Below are 22,985 nucleotides of genomic sequence, written 5' to 3'. Positions count from 1 at the left end.
CAAAAATTGGAGTAATTTGGTCTTGTTTGTCATTGGAACATACTCAATAGGAACTCATTAAAGTGGCTAAGTCGCAGCCTAAATTATAGCGAAAAGATTAGCTTGACAGAGCTGTTTCGTGGGTTAAAGATTTTCACATGCAACTACAACGTCGTCACTAAATCTTCAAACGCTGGAACCGTCTACAAGTATCTCAGTGCCGGGTGAGATGTACTGCTGTAGTTTTAAGAGAGGTTTTCAAGGGCCAAGCATAGTTTTTTCAGTTCCTCTTTCATTTGGCAGAGTGCCCCCTTGACTTTCTGAGGTGTGTTCATAACCTCTATGCTGCTGGTGAATGGGTCATAGTCCAGAGAAAAAGGCTTCTTGATCTTCATCGCATAGTTTCTGTGGGGGAAGAAGACAGCTGCTATTTCAGAAGCCATTTCCCTAAGTGTAAAACCTGCAGCACCTAATTTCTCAGTATGTAGACATGGACTTATTGGGGAGCAGAGGCTGCTATGGCACCTCCTCACTGTTACTCTTTAACATTGTCTGGTGCAGCACATCCTCCCCACGGCTGGACTACTTGTAGACCAAAAGATCTGCAGTGCCTGCTCTTCAGCATGGCTGGCTCAGACCCATCTGTGCTCTTACAGCTCTACATTAACACAATCCAGAGTTATTACAACCACAAGCCGAGGAATGCAGGAACACAGCATGTCTGCCGCCTTCACTTCCAAGAAATAACCTGGAGTAGCTCTTTCTGCGTAAAATTCTAAAAACCTATTGATACTAAACATCCTGGGCTATTTTGCTGTCTCTATTAAAAGAAAAAACAGGATTTCTTGCCATTTTCTACAATGTTTCCATTAAGTACATGCTGTAGGACCTCCCTATACTGATGTTGCCTTATGTTTTCTGTTCTGACAGATTCTTGTGCTTTCGGTTATTTTGAGCAGCTTTGGCTGCACAACTATCTTCAAAAAAAATATATGAAAAAGCTTCAAGTCTGAGAATGGTGTATTCCTTGTCCTTGTAAGTTCTTTTCAGGTTTGCCTGAGTCAAATGCACTTGAAAGTCCTCTCTCTTCTGCCAGCAAGTTCTCAGCCACATTTTTACACACATTAATAATTTAATGCTAACCTTCAGATTTAAGATGAGGGGCCTAATTTGCCATTGCTATAACCCCAGCAGACAGTGATTCTGGGGAAGAGGTGAGGGGAGTAGGGAAGAAGTCTGGCCCAGGTTCTCTTCCTCTAATAAACACCTCATTTCAGCTCCTGCGTGCTCCCCAGTAGCTCCACAACCAGCCTCCTGCCTCCAGCCAGAATTGGTCATGTTGTTCTAACTGTTGGAGATGAAGGCCAGAATTTAAACCCTGCTTACTTTAAAAAAAAATTTTGTAAAAAATCTTTACTGCATAGCATAACACAGTCAAAGAAATGTATTTAGAAACACCTCAAGATAATTTCAAATAATGCTATCTAGGTTGTAGTCAGCTACTTCGTAGAAATTAGATTGCTTGTGAACGCTGATTCTGCATTCTTGTGCGGATATAATCAGAGAAAGGCAATCTTGTTTTTAAGCCCCCTGCTGACCCATGTTAATTCCTGAGTCTGCTATAAAATTTCCATGTGACCTTGGGTAAACTAGTTCTTCACGACCTCCTATTTGTATGGACTAGCACATAGCCACCCCAACTGTGGGATTGCACTCTACTCTCACTATTCAGTTACAGAATTTACTTCAGAAGTTGCTAAAGTGAGGCATTCCTAAGATGAAGCATGGGACAGGGCATAACAATACATAGTTACGATTTTCTATGAAGCTTTTCTGAGACAAACAATCTCATGTTTAACTTTCTTGTAAGAAAGCCACTGTGCAGATGAAGTGCGCAGTGAGATAGCCTCGCATGGCTATTGTAGCAGTAGTAGATGTATTTGAGATTAGGATTCAAGCCAGTGTGCCCCCCTCAGTGAAAATACCAACAAACACTTTACTTACTGAAGCTTGGCCTTGGCATCTTCCAAATTTTCTGCTATGAAATAGACAGGCTGGAAGGCTTGATCCTGATACGGGTGAACTGCAGTCACTTCTGGATCAAAAGGTTTGTACTCTGGCTTGTTTGATAAAGCATACTTTGTAGCGGGAATAACACAGGTTAGAGCAGGTGAATGAACATAGCAAGAATTAGCATCTACTGGGCTGTGAAATGCTCTTTGTGGAACAGTTAAAGGTAATATCAAGTCCTGTTCTTTCACAGGTGAAAGCTGCTTGTCATAATTAGCAGTTAATAAACCAAATAGAAATTTTTAAAAAGAAGAAAAAAGGAAAAAAAAAAAAGACGCATTTCCTGTATTACAGGGATCTAACAGGCACATCTATCATTTGTTTACACATACTGGAGATATCTTTAAACCAGTCAGCAGCAGAGCTGGTGACAGTGTGATTGTGTAGGTATTGGTGTGGCTGTTTAGTACCTGCACAGGGTCCTGGGAAGGCAGCGCAGCTCAGGCTTAAAGTGAGTTCCTGCACAGTTTGTCTGCCCCTAAACACCAGGTGAGACAGTTTAAAGCTAGCTCAGCTCCAGTGACATTTGAACTGCACCGTAGATGTGCCTAGAAGATGGTTTGGACTTCAATTGGCCAGGTTAGCAAGTGCCATGGCCACTTGGGTGAAGTGTCCTGGGTACAAACAAAAAAGGAAAAGGACAGCTCATCCCAGTCAATGTTGAGACTTTTCTTTCCACCTTCAGCCTGGACAGTGGGCCCCCGCCACCAAGGGACAGTCTTTTATTACCCACCCCTTCTTTGAGATCCGCCTGTTTGTCTTCCTCTCTCCTTTCCCAGTCTTCAGAAGGCTCCCTTCAGTATTTTATAACCCAAATGCCAACTCCCATGGTGCTTTTAAATAACTGGTAAGGGTTGGTGACACTGCACAAGACTTTCAGCTTCATTTGCTAACTGGAAAAATTCAGACAGTACCCTTAAGCACATTTTTAGATATTTCACTGAACTGATCCTGAACTCTCCATCACTGGAGGCCTGCCTTAACCAGTAGGCCAATTTGCTGCAGAATTGGTGCAGAAATTCATACAGGGCTTTTTTTTTTAAAAAAAAAAAAAAGAATAAGAGTAAAAAATGGTAAAAGATGGTGTTATTCCTGTTCTTCATTTGCTGTGTGTAATTGAAGAATAAACCTTGGAGAGCACTCATACAATCTAAGATGGATGGTATACACAAACATGAGGCTGCTCTTACAATCTTAGAAGCTCTGGGGACTAATGGGAAAAGATTTCAGAAACTCAAAACCTGACAGGGGTCCCGCTATGCTGTCAGTGTTGAAGCAGAACTGAAATCTCATCGATTTCAGTGGAAGTTCAGCTTGAAACCGGATGGCCTTAAAGGCCTCTACAAGTTAAGTACTTGTTGTGCTGCAAGAAAAGCATATGTAGCACTGAGTGCTGCCAGAAGTGTGGTATGAGCCATAAGATTTTACAGTATGTAGGACAGAGTCCAGATGAGTGTTAACAGGAGAAGCATTTTGGATAATGTAGAACAGCTGACAGAATATAGTGAAATAAACAGTGCAATACCGAGAACTGTTGGGGAGGAATTCTTACAGTTCAGAGGAGGCAAGGTTGGCCAGCAGTCAGGCTCATTACAACTGTTCAGTTTAGACTTGTGTATGGCTATCCTGTCCCTTCCAATACCTAGCTGCTGTCACTAAATGATTTGTTAGATAACAGGGATTCAAGTGCAAGTTGTGTTGCCCAGAGATGTTGCTGTTGCCCAGAGATGATGTGGATGCCCCCTCCCTGGCTTCACCAGGGGAGGTTCAGGTTGGACATTAGGAAGAATTTCTTTACAGAAAGGGTTATTAGACATTGGAATGGGCTGCCCAGGGAGGTGGTGGAGTCACCATCTCTGGATGTGTTTAAGAAAAGACTGGACATGGCACTTAGTGCTATGGTCTATTTGACAGGGTGGTGTCAGGGCAACAGTTGGACTCGATGATCCCTGAGGTCTCTTCCAACCTGGCTGATTCTGTGATTCTGTGATTCTGTTTAAGGCCAGGATGGATGCGGCTTTAAGCAACCTGGTCTAGTGGAAAGATGTCCCTGTCCATGGCAGGGGGGGTGGAACTAGATGATCTTTATGGTCCCTTCCAACCCAAACCATTCTATGATTCTATAAAGTCTCATGCATAGGACATGTAGCTTTACCTCTCATTCTCTGCCTTTCTCCCAAGTTATGCCCTGAGTTTGGGCAGAATCAGCTCATCCACAGCAAATGACTACCTGAAGCTGAGTTTGAACTGGTCAGAGTGGGTGCTATGGAGAAGAGGAAAACATTTTGAAGATTTCACAGTCAGGATGTGGTTCCTTGGGTTACAGTCCCACACCTACAGGGAGTCAGTCCAGGCTACAGTTCAGGGATGTTCCCAGGCTCCTTGCTGATTCTAAGTTCTCACATAACATTAGCTGGACACACTGCTGCTCACCCTCTCCATCTTGTTAGATGTTATTTTCTTGTAGCTAACCACCTACCCTTAGTAACTCACGCCTTTATTGCCTCCTCAGTGACCAAATCATCCTGCTATTCCTGGTTCAGAAGCCTTCAGTGATGAGGAAACCCGTTCTTTGCGCAGGTTGCTGCAGTGTGCCTCCTCCATCACATGAGATGCAGTGAGACTGTCTGTGCCAAATATGCTGATCAGCTAAATGATACAGAATCGAGTCTGGGGCCTCCATGCACAAGCCCATGTCTGGGCTCATATTGAGCAGACTGGCAGACAATTATCAGGATGGACAATGGCTTTCTCCCAAGTAGTAGCAAAACTTATCTAGAGCTTTCTCAAGAGCCAGTCTAAGACTGTAAAATGAGCTTTGCAACTAACGGAAGGCTATTATGAGCCTCACTATCTTCCAGTCTTCATCTTCTCTAACAAAACTGCCTAGCCACTGCTGTATTTCTAAAAAAGTCCCTTCTACGAAGTAGACACTGCACTACACATATTTCTTCTCTTCAGCTGTAAAAGAAACAGTTGGTATACATTTTCAAGTTGCTAGCAGTTGCTTAGGTATAGGACCTCAGCATTTCACTCACACTGCCACTGTCTATATTGAAGTTAGAATCAGATGCTTATGCAGACTAGAATGATTAAATGGAAACATTTCTGTATTTCAGTTTTATTCCAAATAAAAATCTGTGAGATTAATCAGTCAGCCGTAAAAGGAAACTTCAGCACTTAAGGCCATGGATGTAACTAATTTGTGTAAAAGAATTTTCAGATGCTTAAGGTGAAGCGCACAGAACCCACTAAGCTGCCGTCCCAAAAGCTACACAGTGATGGACTTGCATAGCTTACATAGGGATTGTACAGGACACATAGCAGCATTGCTGGTGAACTACCTGCCCATCTTCAGACTTAGATGTTACATGCTAGATGGACATGCTTTTGGAAGGGAAGTAATCCTTCTTCATTACCTATTCAATATAAATGCTATCACATCTGCATGTAATCTCAGTAATACAATGGATGAAAACCTAGGTGGACCCAGCTGTATCAAAAGTTTATCCAGCAGCATTACCCAACAACTACTGATGATAAAAGTAATGACGAGAATCTGCCATTTATCAACTCAAGGACAGTTACTACTTCCATTGTCAACTTTAGAGGTAGGGAATTTGAGATGCAGTTATACTTTTGTGTTATATAGCACAGTTTTGTGAACAAGCAGTTCTAGCCTACTACTTCAATCAAAAGCAGAAGAGTTTGTTTGTGTCTGGTGAAGAAAAGGGTGGAAAGAGAGGAGAGAGAGCACAAGTCTGGTACACTCAACTCCAGCCACCAAAAGTGAGCATTTCTGATGCAACTTTTACCTTTATCTGTGTCAAAATCAAACAGAAAGAGGAGATAACATCATACAGATAGATTGTGTCATGCATATTACTATGAAAGCTACATAAGTATTGGAGACATGATTACTTCTGCCATTTAGTACCCTGTTTAACATGTAAATGTATTTGATTTAAAACTATATTCAGGAAGGCAGAGCAGAATAAATGTTGCCTTGAACTGTACTTTGATATTGGACCTTTTTGGTTTTACCAGGTAAATAAAAGCAAGCCCAGGTTTCCTGTTTGTTGGCTGTGAATATAGCAACTCCTGAAGGATTCTCAGAAAAACAGTAGCTTCAGCCTTATCCTAGAACAGATAAACATGTAAACCAAACTCATTGCACTGGAGCCTAATTTGTAGGGGAGATTATTGGTCTGCTGTTTCAAAACAATACGTTTCACTGTTCTACAGATGAGTGCTGCAATAGTGCTAGTACACTTCTACTCATGCTCGTGAGCAGTCAGGCACAAGACCAGGTTCCTATGTAGGAAGGAAGGCATGTTTATTTCTCTAGAGGGCTAATAAGCATGCAGATCACTCAGCTTATGAAGAGAGAAGGCTCTGCAAATCATATACCACAGAGTTTGCTCACAAAAGTCTCCAAATTGCAAGTGTCAGGAGAAAACTAATGCTAAACTAGGCAGGTGGTAAAATGAAGTTTGATGTCTGGGAAGGTTCCCCTTTCGATATGTTAAGTCTCAGCTGCCCCTCTGTTGGGACTCCTATTGTAAATGTTTTGAGATTCATTAACATGTTGTTTCTTCCTTCTGTCAATTGACTGGGAAGTGGGCTGACCTGTGTTTCATTATGAGAGTTTTGTAATATGTTTATAGTCATAACGTTCCAACTATCTCCCCTTATGGGAGTCCAAACTGTGCTAATCCAGCCACGGTTCCATGTGAATGTATCATGTAGCTGGCTGTTAGGCTGTTGTGTCTATGTGTTAAGTTTAAAATATATCTCCCATGAAAAACATTATTTCTGGTTTATAAAAATGCTTGAAAAGAGTGCTTTTTATTTTCTTTTCGCTCTTACTAATCCCAAAAAATCAGCCCGTATCTGCACAACCTGAAGAAATTGAGACCTACTGATACCAGTTTAGGGCTTTTGCACTTCGAAACTGATCATCTGCTTCAGTGCTCTGCAAAACTGAGGAGAAATTAATACCTCCCTTATCAGTTGTTTTTCCAAAGGAGGGGAAACCCATAAACTTTCTGTAAAGGTGTACAGTCTCTCTTTCCACAGTTAATCTGTCCAGGTGGGGCAGTGTCAAACCTGTGTATGCAGATTTTCATCTACATAAAACTTGAGCTGGGATTAGTTTTGAAATGTATTTAGGAATGTAAAATACTAAAGTATTTTCTTTTTGTGAGTGTCCACACTATTTACAGTTTCTTCACACTTTATTTGGTCCAGCCAGTCAGTGCCTTTCTGATTCCTATGTGCATGAATGTCAATGGCATGGACGACATAGCAGAGTTGATAATAGGCATAATATTGCCCTCTAGTGAGTAATTCAGAGAGGTACATGAGTTTTACATTAAAGTCAACTGTATTACTACTGTCCAGGAGCAGTAAGAAGCAAATCTAATACTTTGTAGGATGGTTGCTTTCATTGCATTTCATCTCCTTAGGTGGAAGACAGGTATGATCATACAGTAGTTTTTCCCCTACTCAGTAGCTTCTGGGAAGGGAGAATGAATTTCTTTGCAAAAGAAAAATCCGTATTTTTAATCATATTGTTTTATGCGAGGAAACAACATTTTGATTTTACCAGAGAGTTCAGAAAACTAGATTATAGAAATCTTTTAATACCAAACATCTGACACGTACCATAAGCTCCCCATAAGACGAAAGCAGTCCTGCCCCATAAGCTTTGATTGATCCGTTTTGCTTGCAGAGACCAAACTCCACAGTGAACCAATAAAGCTGGTAATAAGAACAACTTGTGAAAAACAGTCTCAACAGGCAGTTCATTTTTAAGCTTCTTGGTTTTCCTTTAATTTTTTTTATTCTTATTCCTTAATGTCTTTGTATCTTCAAATTTTTAGTTGTATATTTTAAGAAAACGATTTTTTCTCTCAACATATATAACATACAAAAAATTGTAACACATATTTTTTTCAAAACTTGCCATCCTTCCCATTCCCACTCCCCCCCCCCAAAAAAAGAAAAATAATATTGCTAATGATAATTACATGGGTAAATAAAGTCATAAAGTCCTATCCCCTTCTTTCTTTGAAAGATGTTACAAATTACCCTGCAACCTCTTAGCCCTGAGCTTCATTATAGCCAGTGGAAGCTGACAGATTTTAACCCATAGTCCCCAGAAGGACAGGGAGACCCCTATAAAGGGTTCAAGACCCTAGGAAAGGTGCTTGAAAGGACAGTTTCCCTCCTGTGTCTGTGGGATAGCATTCAGAAGAATTGAAGAATGACATCCCTTAGCAGCAATGTACCCTTTAAGATTATGCCAATTACATCTTTATCATACTCCAGTAGAAAATAAAGATACAACTCTCTGGGCTTTTCTTGCAATAAAGCATTCTTAGGACCATACTTCCTTTACCTGATGGACAGTAGTGGGATAAAAGTAACTCTTGGCTCTGCCAACCTGTTACTCTTTCCCTTATTATAGCATCTAAGGAAATGGATGGTGGAGGACCAATTCTGGACACGGGCTGACCCCTGAACAACTGAAAAGGTGTTGTGCAAAATAAAACATGGAAAACATGAGGCATTTCAAGAATATGGCTTTGTGTCACAACTCTTCAAGGTTCCTTTAGGGACACATATCTCTTTGCCGCCTCATACACAGGGCTGGACCTTGGCTTCAGTTTAGCCATAAGTATTGCATTCTCAGCACCCTTCTCAAAGAACTGCAGGCAATTTGTAAAATAATGTGAAACTTTATGTTATTCTGTCTGCTCTGACTCTTTCTTTCTCTTTCTTTTCTCCACCCCTCTTTCACATGTCTTATAATTTTGGTTACTTGGTTTTAGCCTGCAAATTTACCACTAAGAAACAGCATGGCAGGATCTTTCTTCTGCAGATCCTGACCTGCTTTCTCTACAGTTCAGCTATAATTCTCCATTCTTGTTGTTGTTAAGAATCTTGATTCTTATTATTGTCACAGTGAAATGTCTTTCGAGTATCTCCTCATTTTGCAGAAGGGCTTTTTGACTGGAGAATGAGACATGGGAGAGGGAGGAATTCTTTTTAGTGTTTCTTTAAATATCCTGTATTTGGCTTTTAATTAGTGAGATTCTTTTGGCTCTCACTGTTTTAACAGGGTACAAGACATGGTACTAGTGGCAGTTTGTGGATGACATGAACACTGGCAATTTCTCACCTCTAGTGCATAGATCCACCTGCTTGGAGAAGTCCAGGGACTGAATGAAATAATGGCATTTCAAAGTTTGTCTTACAAATGTTATAGACTATAACAACAAGAAAAGTTGAGATTCTTTAAATAAACTTTTAGTTAGCTTAAGTACTGTCGTATCATCTAAGATAGTTACCAACATTCTCTTTATAATGAACAGAGAATGACAGGGACTTCCAGAGAGAAAAAAAGGATTTATGTCAGACATCTATGTCAGGATAGCGAATACATTACAGGTTCTTCTCTATCTTCACTTACTAGTGAAGGAACCTAAACAATAAACCTAGATTAGATATCTAACTTTTAAACAATTGAAGACTGATATGTTAATCTGGAATATGTTTACTGTTCAGGATACTTGAATGGCATTTACAAAATTGTATTCTCACAGATTGTGAACTGCAAGTAGCCCTTTCAAAAAGGTGCCCTTATTCTACCTCCTCAAACCCTAGATGATACTATGACAATTTCAGATATGAGATTCTTCTAACCTTAACCCTATCTCTAATCTAGTGCTAGCCAGTCCAGGGTCATGGAGGAGTGCTTGCAAAGGAATGGTATGCAAGACACTGGCCTTCACCCAGTCTCACTGGGTGCAAAATGGCTCTCTGGGCCTCATAATACTTTTAACCCTAGCAAAGGCATGGATCTTAATCTTACTCTAACCTCTCTAGACCCAGAGGGGAAACTGCAAAGTTAATGTGAATGTGTCACCAGCCCAGGACCTGGTTGATGCTATGAAAAATTCAGCACTGGTACCTTTTGCTCTCCAAACTCTAAAAATACTGCTAGTCTTACCTAGTCCTGACCCAAGGACAGATATATGCAGATAAATTTTAGATGAGCCATAATCTCCTTCACACAGTGCCTCGTTCCACTTCATCATGAGTAGGCCTGTGGGCTAGGGGAGGAATTTCAGGAGTGACAGTCTCCTCCCATCCACCCCCTTTCCTGAATGAGCCTCACCCAGCCTGGTGAGAGTAAGGCTCCTCTCCTCCCCTGAAAAAAAGTCATCCAGACTGGGAAATGGCTGTCATTATCAGATAAAAAAATAATCTGGCCTCCAGCCCACTTTCAGAACAACTTAAGATGGCAGCAAGTGGCTGCATGAGTTGTTTTGACAGATGTGTACAGCCTAGTGACTCAGAACCGAATTATAGTACCTGCTCTCAAATTGCTTTTAAGTGCTCACCTATTTTGTGAGACTAATGAATACAGAGTGAATCAAATTCTGATGGGTTCCCTGCACCTGTGTAGGAGAAAATGCAGGAATCACATTGAATATCCAGTTTTATTAGGTGAATCTGGAAAAGTGAGTTGGACCCTCTTGTGTCTGCAATTGCAGAAACTCAGCTTCAGCAATATATTGTATAAAGTATAAGCATTTCCTCAGTGGCAATCATACATTTCTGGGCTCCCCCAGAGGGACTCCAGACCCTGCTCCAGCACCTCCCTAGCCTGTAGATGAGGAGAAGAGACAATCCTGCTGATGGTCCCATTTTTGTAGCTCATCTGAGACACTGGCGAAGAGCCTTCCCTGCACAGTAAGGGATATGCAGTGAATCGTTTGGGTTTTGCCTCTGATATTAAACTGCCATCCATACTTACTGTAGCCAGTTTCTCAATCTCTGCTTCAGATGATCCCAGAGAAGCCAGTCTAATATCCTAAAGCAAGTAAGCAAGCAGACAGTGTTACACTAGTGTGATTATTCAGCCCAAGGGAGAGAAAGAGGGGAAGGGGGAGGACCACATCATTTCTAGCATGAATAGCATGAACTGTTCATTGTTTTTGTCACCCAAAATGACCTTCCACGGCTTCCAGGATGCCTACCTCTCCCTGGCCCCCAGCTACATACCACTGGGAGCCACATTAGATGAATGTTTAATCCTCAGTGTTCTCTGTGTAAAGTTAACCATCTCTTGGCTTAATGCTGGGCTATCCCTGGCAGAGATTTATAGGGAGGCATGAGAAGAAAGGACAGCAAGGTGGGTTTTATCTTTTCTATTACCCTTCTGTCTTTCACTCTTACAGTCCTTATGAGTGGGTCAGATCTGTGCAAGGAGGATTCTGTTTACTCTCATCTGTGCTCCCTGTTAATTGTTATTCTCACAATAGGAGTCTGTAGATGTGTCTTCTTAGCTATCCTGGGAGCCATATCATGCAGCAAACAAACAAAATTATGGCATTTGCACCATTCATCGGCTCATGTTGAATTGAACAAAAAAGAATTTTCATGGGGTGAATTTCAACTGTGAAAATACTTTGTGGGGAAAAAAAGTGGAATGTGAAAATTCATTTAATGTGTTCCCATGTTGTATAGTCTGTGTTATAGATGGGAAGAGAGGAAAGCCGAAAGTTTTGAAATTGCTATAATCTCTTATTTCTAATATGTCTTCAGTTCTGGTATTGAACTGAACTGAAGAGGTTTCCTTCTCAGAATAATTATAGACCACTAGGATATTTTAAGTACTACTCATCTGAATCTGATAATAACCAATATTTATGACCAAAATGGAAACTGGCATGTATCCAAGTTGATACAACTGGAAACCACATTATATGAGGTGAACTGGCTCTTTCTGAGATATTCTGACAGTGACCTACATCATGTAACCCCTCTGCTCTTATTGCCAGTTTCCACACTGGCATTGGCCAGTGAATGATAAGCCCAGACATATGAGTTATCTTCCCTCTGCTATGGTTTTGAGGCACATTCATAGTTCTGAAGTCTTTAATTATATGAGGTCATTGAGTTCACTTGGGTCTGACAGTGACTGCTCATACTAAATAGCCCCTTATTGTACAAAGAAGCCTGTTTGCTTTTGGAGCCTCTCAGCAGTGTGAGCAATGCTGTGAGAATCTGGTGAGTTGTAAAAGGAAAAACAACTTTAATGAATGACATGGCGATGGACACAATTAAAGTATCATGAGAGATAAAAATGTACATCCAGAGACAGAACCAGCCTGGGGGCTCAATAGTTGTTGCTGGTTAGGTTCATGTGGTGTAGGACAGGAAGCCAGGAGAACAGCGTAGTCAGTACAACTCAAACACACAGCACCTCAGAGACTCCACTGGCATCCTTCTGCAGACTGACACGGCCCTCCCACAGAGAACTCCCACAAGAACTGCCTGCCCTTCCTTTTACACGATGTCCATAGGGAGAAGCGCTACAACTCCCTTGGAGTAAACATCTTCCAGGGCACTGCTAGCCCACCACCCCTGGAGGGGCACAATCAAGTCTTAAAATAGCATTTCAAGCATGGTGAGCTGCATGCCTTTGAGGCACATTTGGCCTGCTAGCCAGAGCAGCTGGTTAAACAGCCAGCAGAACAAGCTTCTTACCTGTGAGAGCTGGGCAAACTCCTTGTCAGCTAGCATGGGAACATGACCCAACAACTCGTGGCAGCAGTCTCTGGAAAACAAGTGACCTTCATGGTTAATAACGATTTCTTTTCCTGCCCTACATGAACTTCCCATGAAGGACTTTAGCTGATAGACCCCCAAAGGGAGCTAGTGTGAGGACTGTAGCTGCCTCCATACCTGGCCTGGCTCTGCAGGGAGTGTAACAAAGCATTCCCTTCTGCCATGGGGAGCCAGCTGCCCCCTGCTACCTTGGCTATTGTCTCACTTGGGATAGCACGGGCACTAGTCTTCTATGTCACAACATCTTTGAAAGGCCCCTGTTTTGTCCCAGCATACAACAAAAGTGTCTCTGCAAACTTGTAATTTCTCATGAAATGTAGTTGCTGTTGTCTGGCCAGCACTTACTGGGAGAGTTTCACAGCAGGGAATCAAACCCCAGCAGATGGTAACTGAAGGCAGGATGAAAAGATTAAACCAGATATTCTCCAGTCTTTTCCTTCCCCAGACAACTTTGCAAGAGAGACAGAGACCCACACCCTCTCATGCATGACTTCCCCTTCTAATTCTCCAGCTACCAGTTTCTCAAATTGTTTCATTCTGTGGACTAGTGGATAGAGCTCCAGAGCCCTTCCCAAGAGAATCATCCCCAACACATTCAGAAGGATGGGATTGTGCCAGGGCATCCAACTTACGGTTCAGGGGAATGCATAGGAGAAGAGAAATGCCTTATATACTGTGTGCTCTGGAAGACACGAAATGCCAGGCTGGCAAGGAAGTCACGAGCAGACAGCAGGCCTGCAGCTGGCCTCAGCTGGAAACCTGTTCTCTCTGCAAAGGGAAATGAGACTGAATTTAGGTGTTTCTAGGGTTAACTACATGGCACACTTACTTCAGGTAAGCAGTTTCAGAGGACCTTCATGCTCTGTCACAGTAGCTCCCTCTACCTAAGCATAGTAAGAACATCCTGGCTTATCATTATCGATGTGCCCCTGTACTGCTATGGGCCCAACTACTACAACATCAAATCACCTAGCCATCCATCCTACACATATTCACACAGCAGTGATATGAGGTATTGGAGCACTGCCTACTCCAGTTTATATTTTTAACACATTTACACACATTTATCTACTATATGCCACATGTCAGTGATGTGTCTGAGGTCACATATGAACCCTATGGTCAAGCAGGGGACAGAACCTGCGTTTTCAGTTCTGGCTAATCTATTAATTCTTGCACATGTAAAGAAAAACAGGAGTTAGAGAAGCGATACGCCCCACTCCTACCCTTGCCTGAGAGCACCTGGCTCTTCCCTGATGCTAGGCTACTGTTTAGCCCCCTCCTGGAGACTTTCTCATTCCCTGCACTGAAACCCCTCGTACCTTGCGTTATTGAAGACAGAAGTAGGTGGACCATGGGTCTGCTCCAATCTGGGCAATTCTTCTGTTCCTCAATGGGCCTAGTTCAACATACCCCAGAGGTAGAATCGCGGCATACTGTTCAACTTCATTTCCCTTTGTCAGTACATGTTCCAAATGCATAAACTAGGTCAGCTCTACACAACTTGGTATTAATTTCATCTTTCTGCCTGGACCTTGTTAGAATGGGAACACACAGGAGAAAGAGCAAACAGGTCCTTGTCAGAGGTAAGGATGCTGGAATGTGGCCCTTAATCATTTAACATCAGAGTTTACATCAGTGCTGTCACCTATTTTTCCTCTCTGTTTTTTTTTTCACCATTATGTTTGTCTAGAACTAACTACACAGCCTGCCAGTGATGTGATCGTAAGTGTTTTGCTTTGTATGTGTGCACAGAACAGGACAGAAGAATGCAATACTTTTGTACTGTGACTTCAGCTTGTGCTATCAGTGTTACCCTGGGACACCCTGCATTACTGTGAAATGTCTCTGACAGATGACTAACAAAGTAACCAGTCCTATGGTCAGCAAAATACAAAATCTACATTTCCATGGGAAACATGTTGGTGCTCTGCAAAGCTAAGAAAATTGAAAATCACTGCTTTAAAAGAGAGCCAATGATAATCTTTTTGAAGTCTTATATTCAAAATCTGTGTTGCATTCTCAGCTCCCATAAATGACATTTCATCTTCTTTAAAGCATAAAACTACATTTTAAAAAAAATTCAGAAATGGCTTTATTCTCCCTTCTCTATCCATATTCTATTGTGTCATGAAGCCTGGAACTTAATTTATTTTAAGTAAACAAACAAAAAAAATCCCACCCAGAAACCAAGCCATTTAAAAGATTTGGTTTTGTTTGGATTTTAATGTTTCTTCCAGCGTTTCTTGTCTTGCTCTGTCTGGCTATTAGGACTATTCTCATTAAAAAAAAAAAAAAAAAAGAGAGAGAAGAAAAGGAAAAAAAGAAAGACTCCACTGCAAGAATTAGAAGTGACAAAACATCTGAAGTTATACAGGACAAAAAAAATGTTGACAGCAAGCAATGCTTCTACCTGACAATGTGAGGGACTAGGTGGTTAGGATTTGCCATGGTTATCTTCTATTACTCCACTGTATACAAAGGTAATGGGTACAGAACTGCCTCAAAGCTGAACAACAGCAAAAAAATCCTAAGGAGATTATGTCTTTATCTTTGTCTATATGTTGAGCAAAGGCGTCAGAGTTAACCAGGGAATCAGAAGTGATTGTAAAGTAGATTACTATTCTCCCCCCTCAATTAAGAAAGCAGGATGTTTTGGGGGAACAGACAGACCATCAGCTATGTCTCCTCAGGCACTGGCCAGGAGCTGGCACAAGAAGGGTACTCCCTTGTTGCTGATGCCATACTAAGCCAGTCCAGAGGAATGTGAGAATCTCAGAATCTGGTCATCATTAGGCTAAATACTGAGTCTGAATGAAGCGAAAACTGCAACTGCTGAAAAATATATCAGATGAGAACCAAGGCCTAAGTAACTCAATTTTGGAAGGACTATGAAAGAGTCTAGGGAAATTTATATTGCTTTAGCATCCATGTTGGAGGAGCAGCAGGAAAAATGAAAATTACAGCTTATGTTCCCTGACATGCCCTTTTAAATATAGGCCAGTGAGTCAGACAGTCTGCTGATGGAACAGACTTGGCCAGTTGCCTTGCAAAGCCATAGGAAAAAATTATCTGCTGAAGGTAATACCTGCAAAATCTGAACTTCTCTTTCATTACTGCATGATAAAACCAGCAATCAGTAGAGAATTGGGGGTGTGGCTGATTGGACTCGCTGCCCAAAGGTCTCTGAAATCAAAATGAGTTGAAGAGGAGGTCTTGAGCAGTTGACCTAAAGTGATCTGTAAGGCTTAAATCTTGGCCTAAAAAACTCATGTATACAGGCCTGTGCATTGTAGTGTGAGCTTGCGTGAGTTCACTGGCTGTAATTTCTTCCAGCTGTGGAGGACAATGAATGCCTAAATCCAAACATCTTTCCTAGAAAGAAAGATGTGCCTAGGTTCATCTAGTTAACCCGTTACAAAAACACTTGCCATGTTGAACAGTCACATGGTTAACCATTTAAATTCCCTTTAAGTAATTATGAAATTCTTATGACGTAGAGTTAATTTCTGTTCAAATCAGCCTCACTAGCAGGCCAGGTAACACTAACTAGACAGAGCTTGTAGTTCAACTTGTATTTAAGTAAAAAGGAATTGCTTGCTTGAGATCACAGATACTGCTGAGTAAAAAAAGATGAAAGTTTATCTGGCTGTGTGGACTGGTTATAACATCATCACTTTCTCTGCAGGATATCCCTCTCTCTTTCTGCATCCCTATATTTTATTATATTCAAAGCTGTACCAGGGGAGGTTCAGACTGGACATTAGGAAGCATTTGCTGATGATCTGCAAATGATGATGATCTGCCGCGAGCTGACAGCGGCGGTAGCAGCGAAAAGTGGCGGCAGCAGCGAAAGCGGCGGCAGCGACTTGAGGTTAGTGCGGGGGCGAGGGCGACATCGGGCTTAACCGGGCGGTTTTTCGTACTCTGGGCCCCCCCTGAGCCCCCCGCGAGCATCAGCCCCGAGCTGCTTCCCTGTGACCCCGGACCCGGAGGTTCCCGGCAACGAATCAGGAGAGGAGGGGGCGTAGCCGGAGGCACCGCGGGCGATTTAAATGCTCCACCCCCTGTTATCGTTGATAAGGAGCCTCCTGGAGGGCAGGGACTAGTCCCTGGCCAGAGGGGGGAGACTCAGCAGTGCCTGGGTGAGTCAGCAGTGACTGGGTGTGTCCCAGGGCAGGAGAGGCTGCAGTTGTTTGCAACTCGTTGGGGAGGGCACTGACTCCCTCCCAGTGCACAAGGTGAGGAAGGTGCCAAGGAGCTGTGAACCAGGGGTGCCACCAACAGGTATTTCCCAGTTCAGTGAAAGAACAATGGTATCTACCCGGTGGAAGAAGACCAAAATGGATGTGGGAACCCAGACAGAGCTCCCACGGAAGGAGGCAATGGTGCAGGTTGCCGGCTGCAGGGAATGCTACACCGTCTCTGTGGTGTCAGGGGGCTGTGTGCGCTGTGAGCAAGTAGATGATCTGCTTGGCCGAGCGGCACAGCTGCAAAGCCAGGCTGAAAGGCTTCAAGCCGAAGTAGAAAGGCTTAGGAGCATTCGGGAGGCTGAAATGGAGATAGACTGGTGGAGCCAGGCTCTGCCCTCCCTGCAACAAAAATGGGAGCACCTGCCGGAGAGCTCCCAGGATCGAGGGACCCCTGTACTCTGCCCCTCTCAGGTGGAAAACAATAACCTAGAGGAGAAGAGTGAGTGGAGACAAGTCTATGGCCGTGGCAAAAGGCGAGTGCCCTCCTTGCCTACCTTGCCTCCACAGGTGCCTCTGAGCAATAGATATGAAGCCCTAGTGGAATACAGCCGGTCCAACGGGGATGTGGTGGAGAGGCAACCTATATCAGAGGTCCCACCACAGCCAGAAAAACCTGACGGGCGTATAGCTACCTCCTCCACAAGGAAGAAGAGAAGAGTTTTAGTGGTTGGAGACTCCTTTCTAAAGGGATCTGAGGGCCCAATATGCAGAGCTGACCCCCATCACAGGGAGGTCTGCAGCCTGCCTGGAGCCCGAATCAGGGATATCACCAGGAAACTCCCCAACCTGGTGAAGGCCACAGACTACTACCCCCTGCTGATCTTCCAGACAGGTGGGGAAGAAGCTGCATCCCGTAGTCTGAGGGGGATGAAGAAAGACTACAAGGCCCTAGGACGGTTGGTGAAAGAGTCTGGGGCACAAGTTGTTTTCTCCTCCCTTCTTCCATTTTCAGGTGATGACGTGGGATGGAATAGTAGGATTCTCTCTATTAACGCCTGGCTACGAGACTGGTGCTACAGGCAGGGCTTTGGGTTCTTTGATAATGGCTGGTTTTATAAGACAACAGGCGTGACAGTGATACATGGGAAAGGTTTATGTCGTAGGGGCAAAAGGGTTCTGGGACAGGAATTAGCAGGGCTCATTCGGAGAGCTTTAAACTAGATTCGAAGGGGGATGGGGTGGTAGCTGGGCTTGCACCACTGGGGCAATGCTCTAGTGTTGAGGTAGACCAGGAGGCCCCCCATCCCCCTGGGGTGAAATCAGGGGGTGAATCTGGGATGAAATCGGTGTGCCCAGCTCGCTCCCTGAAATGCCTGTACACCAATGCACGCAGCATGGGGAATAAGCAGGAGGAGTTAGAAATCCGTGTTCGGTCGGGGGGCTATGATCTAGTGGCAATTACAGAGACTTGGTGGGACGCCTCGCATGACTGGAATGTGGTCATGGATGGCTATGTCCTGTTCAGGAAAGACAGGCCGCTAAGGAGAGGTGGTGGAGTTGCTCTTTATGTGAGTGAGCAGCTAGAATGTATTGAGTTCTGTCCAGAGGCAGATCAGGAGCGAGTTGAGAGTTTGTGGGTGCGAATTAAGGGGCAGGCTGGCAGGGGTGATACTGTTGTGGGTGTCTATTACAGGCCACCGGATCAGGATGAGGAGGGTGGTGAGGCCTTCTACAGGCAGCTGAGAGCAGTCTCGCAATTACAGGGCCTGGTTGTTGTGGGGGATTTCAACTACCCTGATATTTGCTGGGAGGCCTACTCAGCCAGCCATCCCCAGTCCAGGAGGTTCCTCCAGTGCATTGATGATAACTTTCTGATGCAAATGGTGGATGAGCCAACTAGGAGAGGAGCGCTGCTGGATCTGATCCTCACTAACAAGGAGGGTCTGGTTGAAGAGGTGAAGGTTGAGGGCAGCCTTGGTTGTAGCGACCATGAGATGGTAGAGTTCAGGATCTCATGTGGCAGGAACAGAATAGCTAGCAGAATCACAACCCTGAACTTCAGGAGGGCCAACTTTGGCCTTTTCAAGCAACTGCTAGGGGAAATCCCATGGGACAGGGTACTAGAAGGTAAGGGGGCCCAAGATAGTTGGTTAGCGTTCAAGGACTGCTTCTTCCGAGCTCAAGATCAGAGCATCCCAACAGGTAGGAAGTCAAGGAAGGGTACCAGGAGACCTGCATGGTTGAACAGGGAACTGCTGGGCAAACTCAAGTGGAAGAAGAAGGTGTACAGATCGTGGAAGGAGGGGCTGGCCACTTGGGAGGAATATAAGTCTGTTGTCAGAGGATGTAGGGAGGCAACTAGGAAAGCTAAGGCCTCCTTGGAATTAAACCTTGCAAGAGAGGTCAAGGACAACAGAAAGGGCTTCTTCAAATACATTGCAGGTAAAGCCAACACTAGAGGCAATGTAGGCCCACTGATGAATGAGGTGGGGGTCCTGGAGACAGAGGATAAAAAGAAGGCGGAGTTACTGAATGCCTTCTTTGCCTCTGTCTATACTGTTGGAGGCTGTCCTGAGGAGCCCTGGACCCCTGCGGCCTCAGAAGAAGTCAGGATAGAGGAGGAATCTGTCTTGGTTGATGAGGGCTGGGTCAGGGACCAATTAAGCAATCTGGACGTCCATAAATCCATGGGCCCTGATGGGATGCACCCGCGGGTGCTGAGGGAGCTGGCGGAAGTCATTGCTAGGCCACTCTCCATCATCTTTGCTAAGTCGTGGGCAACGGGAGAGGTGCCTGAGGACTGGAGGAAAGCGAATGTCACTCCAGTCTTCAAAAAGGGCAAGAAGGAGGACCCGGGTAACTATAGACCAGTCAGCCTCACCTCCATCCCTGGAAAGGTGATGGAGCAACTTGTTCTTGGTGCTGTCTCTAGGCACATCAAGGATAGGGGGATCATTAGGGGCACTCAGCATGGCTTCACCAACGGGAAGTCTTGCTCAACCAACTTGATAGCCTTTTATGAGGACATAACCCGGTGGATAGATGATGGTAAAGCTGTGGATGTGGTCTATCTCGATTTCAGTAAAGCGTTTGACACGGTCTCCCACAGCATCCTCGCAGCTAAGCTGGGGAAGTGTGGTCTGGATGATCGGGTAGTGAGGTGGATTGTAAACTGGCTGAAGGAAAGAAGCCAGAGAGTAGTGGTCAGCAGGACAGAGTCCAGTTGGAGGTCTGTGTCTAGCGGAGTTCCGCAAGGGTCGGTTCTGGGACCAGTTCTATTCAATATATTCATTAATGACTTGGATGAGGGATTAGAGTGCGCTGTCAGCAAGTTCGCTGATGACACAAAACTGGGAGGAGTGGCTGAGATGCCGGAAGGCTGCGCAGCCATTCAGAGAGACCTGGACAGGCTGGAGAGTTGGGCGGGGAGAAATTTAATGAAATATAACAAGGGCAAGTGTAGAGTCCTGCATCTGGGCAAGAACAACCCCATGTACCAGTACAAGTTGGGGGCAGAGCTGTTGGAGACCAGCGTAGGGGAAAGGGACCTGGGGGTCCTAGTGGACAGCAGGATGACCATGAGCCAGCAGTGTGCCCTTGTGGCCAAGAAGGCCAATGGCATCCTGGGGTGTATTAGAAGGGGTGTGGTCAGCAGGTCAAGAGAGGTTCTCCTCCCCCTCTACTCTGCCCTGGTGAGGCCGCATCTGGAATCTTGTGTCCAGTTCTGGGCCCCTCAGTTCAAGAAGGACAGGGAACTGCTAGAGAGAGTCCAGCGCAGAGCCATGAAGATGATTAAGGGAGTGGAACATCTCCCTTATGAGGAGAGGCTGAGGGAGCTGGGTCTCTTTAACTTAGAGAAGAGGAGACTGAGGGGTGACCTCATTAATGTTTATAAATATGTAAAGGGCAAGTGTCAAGAGGATGGAGCCAGGCTCTTCTCAGTGACATCCCTTGACAGGACAAGGGGCAATGGGTGCAAGCTGGAGCACAGGAGGTTCCACTTAAATTTGAGGAAAAACTTCTTTACTGTAAGGGTGACTGAACACTGGAACAGGCTGCCCAGAGAGGTTGTGGAGTCTCCTTCTCTGGAGACATTCAAAACCCGCCTGAACGCGTTCCTGTGTGATATGGTGTAGGCAATCCTGCTCCGGCAGGGGGATTGGACTAGATGATCTTTCGAGGTCCCTTCCAATCCCTAACATTCTGTGATTCTGTGATTCTGTGATTTCTTTACTGAGAGGGTGGTCAAACACTGGAACAGGCTTCCTAGAGAGGTGGTCGATGCCCCAAGCCTGTCAGTGTTTAAGAGGCGTTTGGACAATACCCTTAACAACATACTTTAACTTTTTGTCAGCCCTGAATTGGTCAGGCAGTTGGACTATACGATCATTGTAAGTCCCTTCCAACTGAAACAGTCTGTACTATTCTATTCTGTTCTGTTCTGTTCTATTCTATTCTATTCTATATAAAGTCTTATCATCACATATGCTAAAGAATGGTCCAGTCCTTAGGCAGTATTTAGCAAAGACACATGCTGGGATTTATGTCCTAAATGGGAGAGTGGGGCAGTTTGAGGCTCACCCAGAGCTAACCAGTGACAGGAGGAAATGCAGTATGCATCTCCACACAGGCTGTAGTTGAAATACATCCACTGTATGCCAAGGAATTTTCAGAGACACATCACAGCCTATAGTTTGATTAAGGATTGGTTGGTTGAGCACTGCACACCTGTAACACAGGAAAGATCCTAAGCACAGAGTTGATTGATGAGTTATAAGGAGCAAAAATTATGGCATTGCTGACACCGGTGGTAAAATCTACCCAAATGAGTAATAAAACAGAAGAACTACTTATATGTCATACCCCTCACACAGTGGCTGCTTGGCATGAGGCTGTCTTAAACACAAATTTTACAGACCTTGCAGATGCTTCTGACTCAGTCTGAGTTCGTTACAAAAGGACCTTGCAATAACATCAATCTTCATGCTATTCTAGAAAGTATTCTGTATAGTGAAATGACCTTATTAGAGTGAATGATTGAAGATAAGTAAGATATCAGTTCAAAGCCCCATATAATGGGACTATAATAGCTTACTCACTCTTAAGTGTGTCTAGCTGTAAACACAGTTCTTTTGAACAAACTTTGTTCCATCTATGCATAATCTTTTACAAAGCCTGTAGGCTAAGCTAACCCAGGTTTTATCTACAGTTTAAGGAGGGTAGGACCAGTGCTTCTGAAAGCTGTTCTTTCCATTTTCCTTAGACACCCACTCCAGGAGTGAACACAATGCCTCTGAAGTGCCTGATTCTCATTCCCAGTCAGAATAGTTCAGAGAATTAGCTTACACTAGACACCCTGTGTTTATAGTAGATCATGAGAGATGCTTTTCATATGCCAACCCTCCATTCCCTTCCACTAAAGATGCAATAAAAACTTTGTCATCAAACAGCTTAATCTTCCCTAAAAATGGCAATGACTTAGAAAATTCCTCAGCAACAGAAAGCTTATTCAAGCTTACTAGCATCATCTACTGATACATGGAGCAGGTAATTTGATTTCCTGAACATTGTATTTAAATTTAATTTACTTAAAGTTAAGTCATACTTTTTATTATTTATTTCATCATAGTGGTCAGCTGTTCTCCTCTCTGGCACATCTTCTTATCACTGAGAAGGAGCAAGGAGGCTTTAAAGACCACCTTTAGTCATTCTTGATAACAGTAGGAAATCAGCTGAATCAAACAAAGCACCTGGCCTTGGAAATCCCTGCAGCCTGTGGCTTCATAAAAATAATGCAGGCTCCCTTCTTCTGCCCCTTGCTAGTCAGCCCCCAGCTAACAGCAGGTAGGTCAGCCTAGCATTCTTATGTGCCTTTTCATCTAGGGTTGCATTTGCAGGCTAGCACCACAGCCTTTCTGCTCTCGTGCCAGCCACACAGTAGGTGCCAAAGAGTTTAGTGTGGCAAGTGGGGCCACGGAGACAGAAAAGAAGTAGTGTTGTTTCAAGACAGCTGCTGACTGACTAGCAAGAACTCCTGGAAATAATTTCCTCTAGCACACATTGCCATCCTGTCTCGTGCATCAGAAAAAAGTGGACTTG

General features: G+C 44.0%; 1 protein-coding gene across 1 annotated transcript in view; it reads right to left on the bottom strand.

Annotated features, from left to right (window-relative positions):
• Positions 1-224: 224 nt before the first annotated feature.
• Positions 225-22,985, bottom strand: part of LOC137664035 (tyrosine 3-monooxygenase-like) — a 37,150-nt gene continuing 14,389 nt past the window's right edge. Inside the window, exons 7-12 of the mRNA XM_068401758.1 lie at positions 13,326-13,461; positions 12,613-12,682; positions 10,877-10,933; positions 7,717-7,812; positions 1,984-2,117; positions 225-384 (exon numbers count right to left, since the gene is read on the bottom strand). Coding sequence (XP_068257859.1) covers positions 225-384; positions 1,984-2,117; positions 7,717-7,812; positions 10,877-10,933; positions 12,613-12,682; positions 13,326-13,461 — 653 coding nt within the window. The remainder of the gene's footprint in view (positions 385-1,983; positions 2,118-7,716; positions 7,813-10,876; positions 10,934-12,612; positions 12,683-13,325; positions 13,462-22,985) is intronic.

This window comes from Nyctibius grandis, chromosome 5 (assembly GCF_013368605.1).
Source record: "Nyctibius grandis isolate bNycGra1 chromosome 5, bNycGra1.pri, whole genome shotgun sequence".
NCBI classification, from domain to species: Eukaryota; Metazoa; Chordata; class Aves; order Nyctibiiformes; family Nyctibiidae; genus Nyctibius; species Nyctibius grandis.
This window is presented reverse-complemented; position numbering and strand designations above follow the sequence as displayed.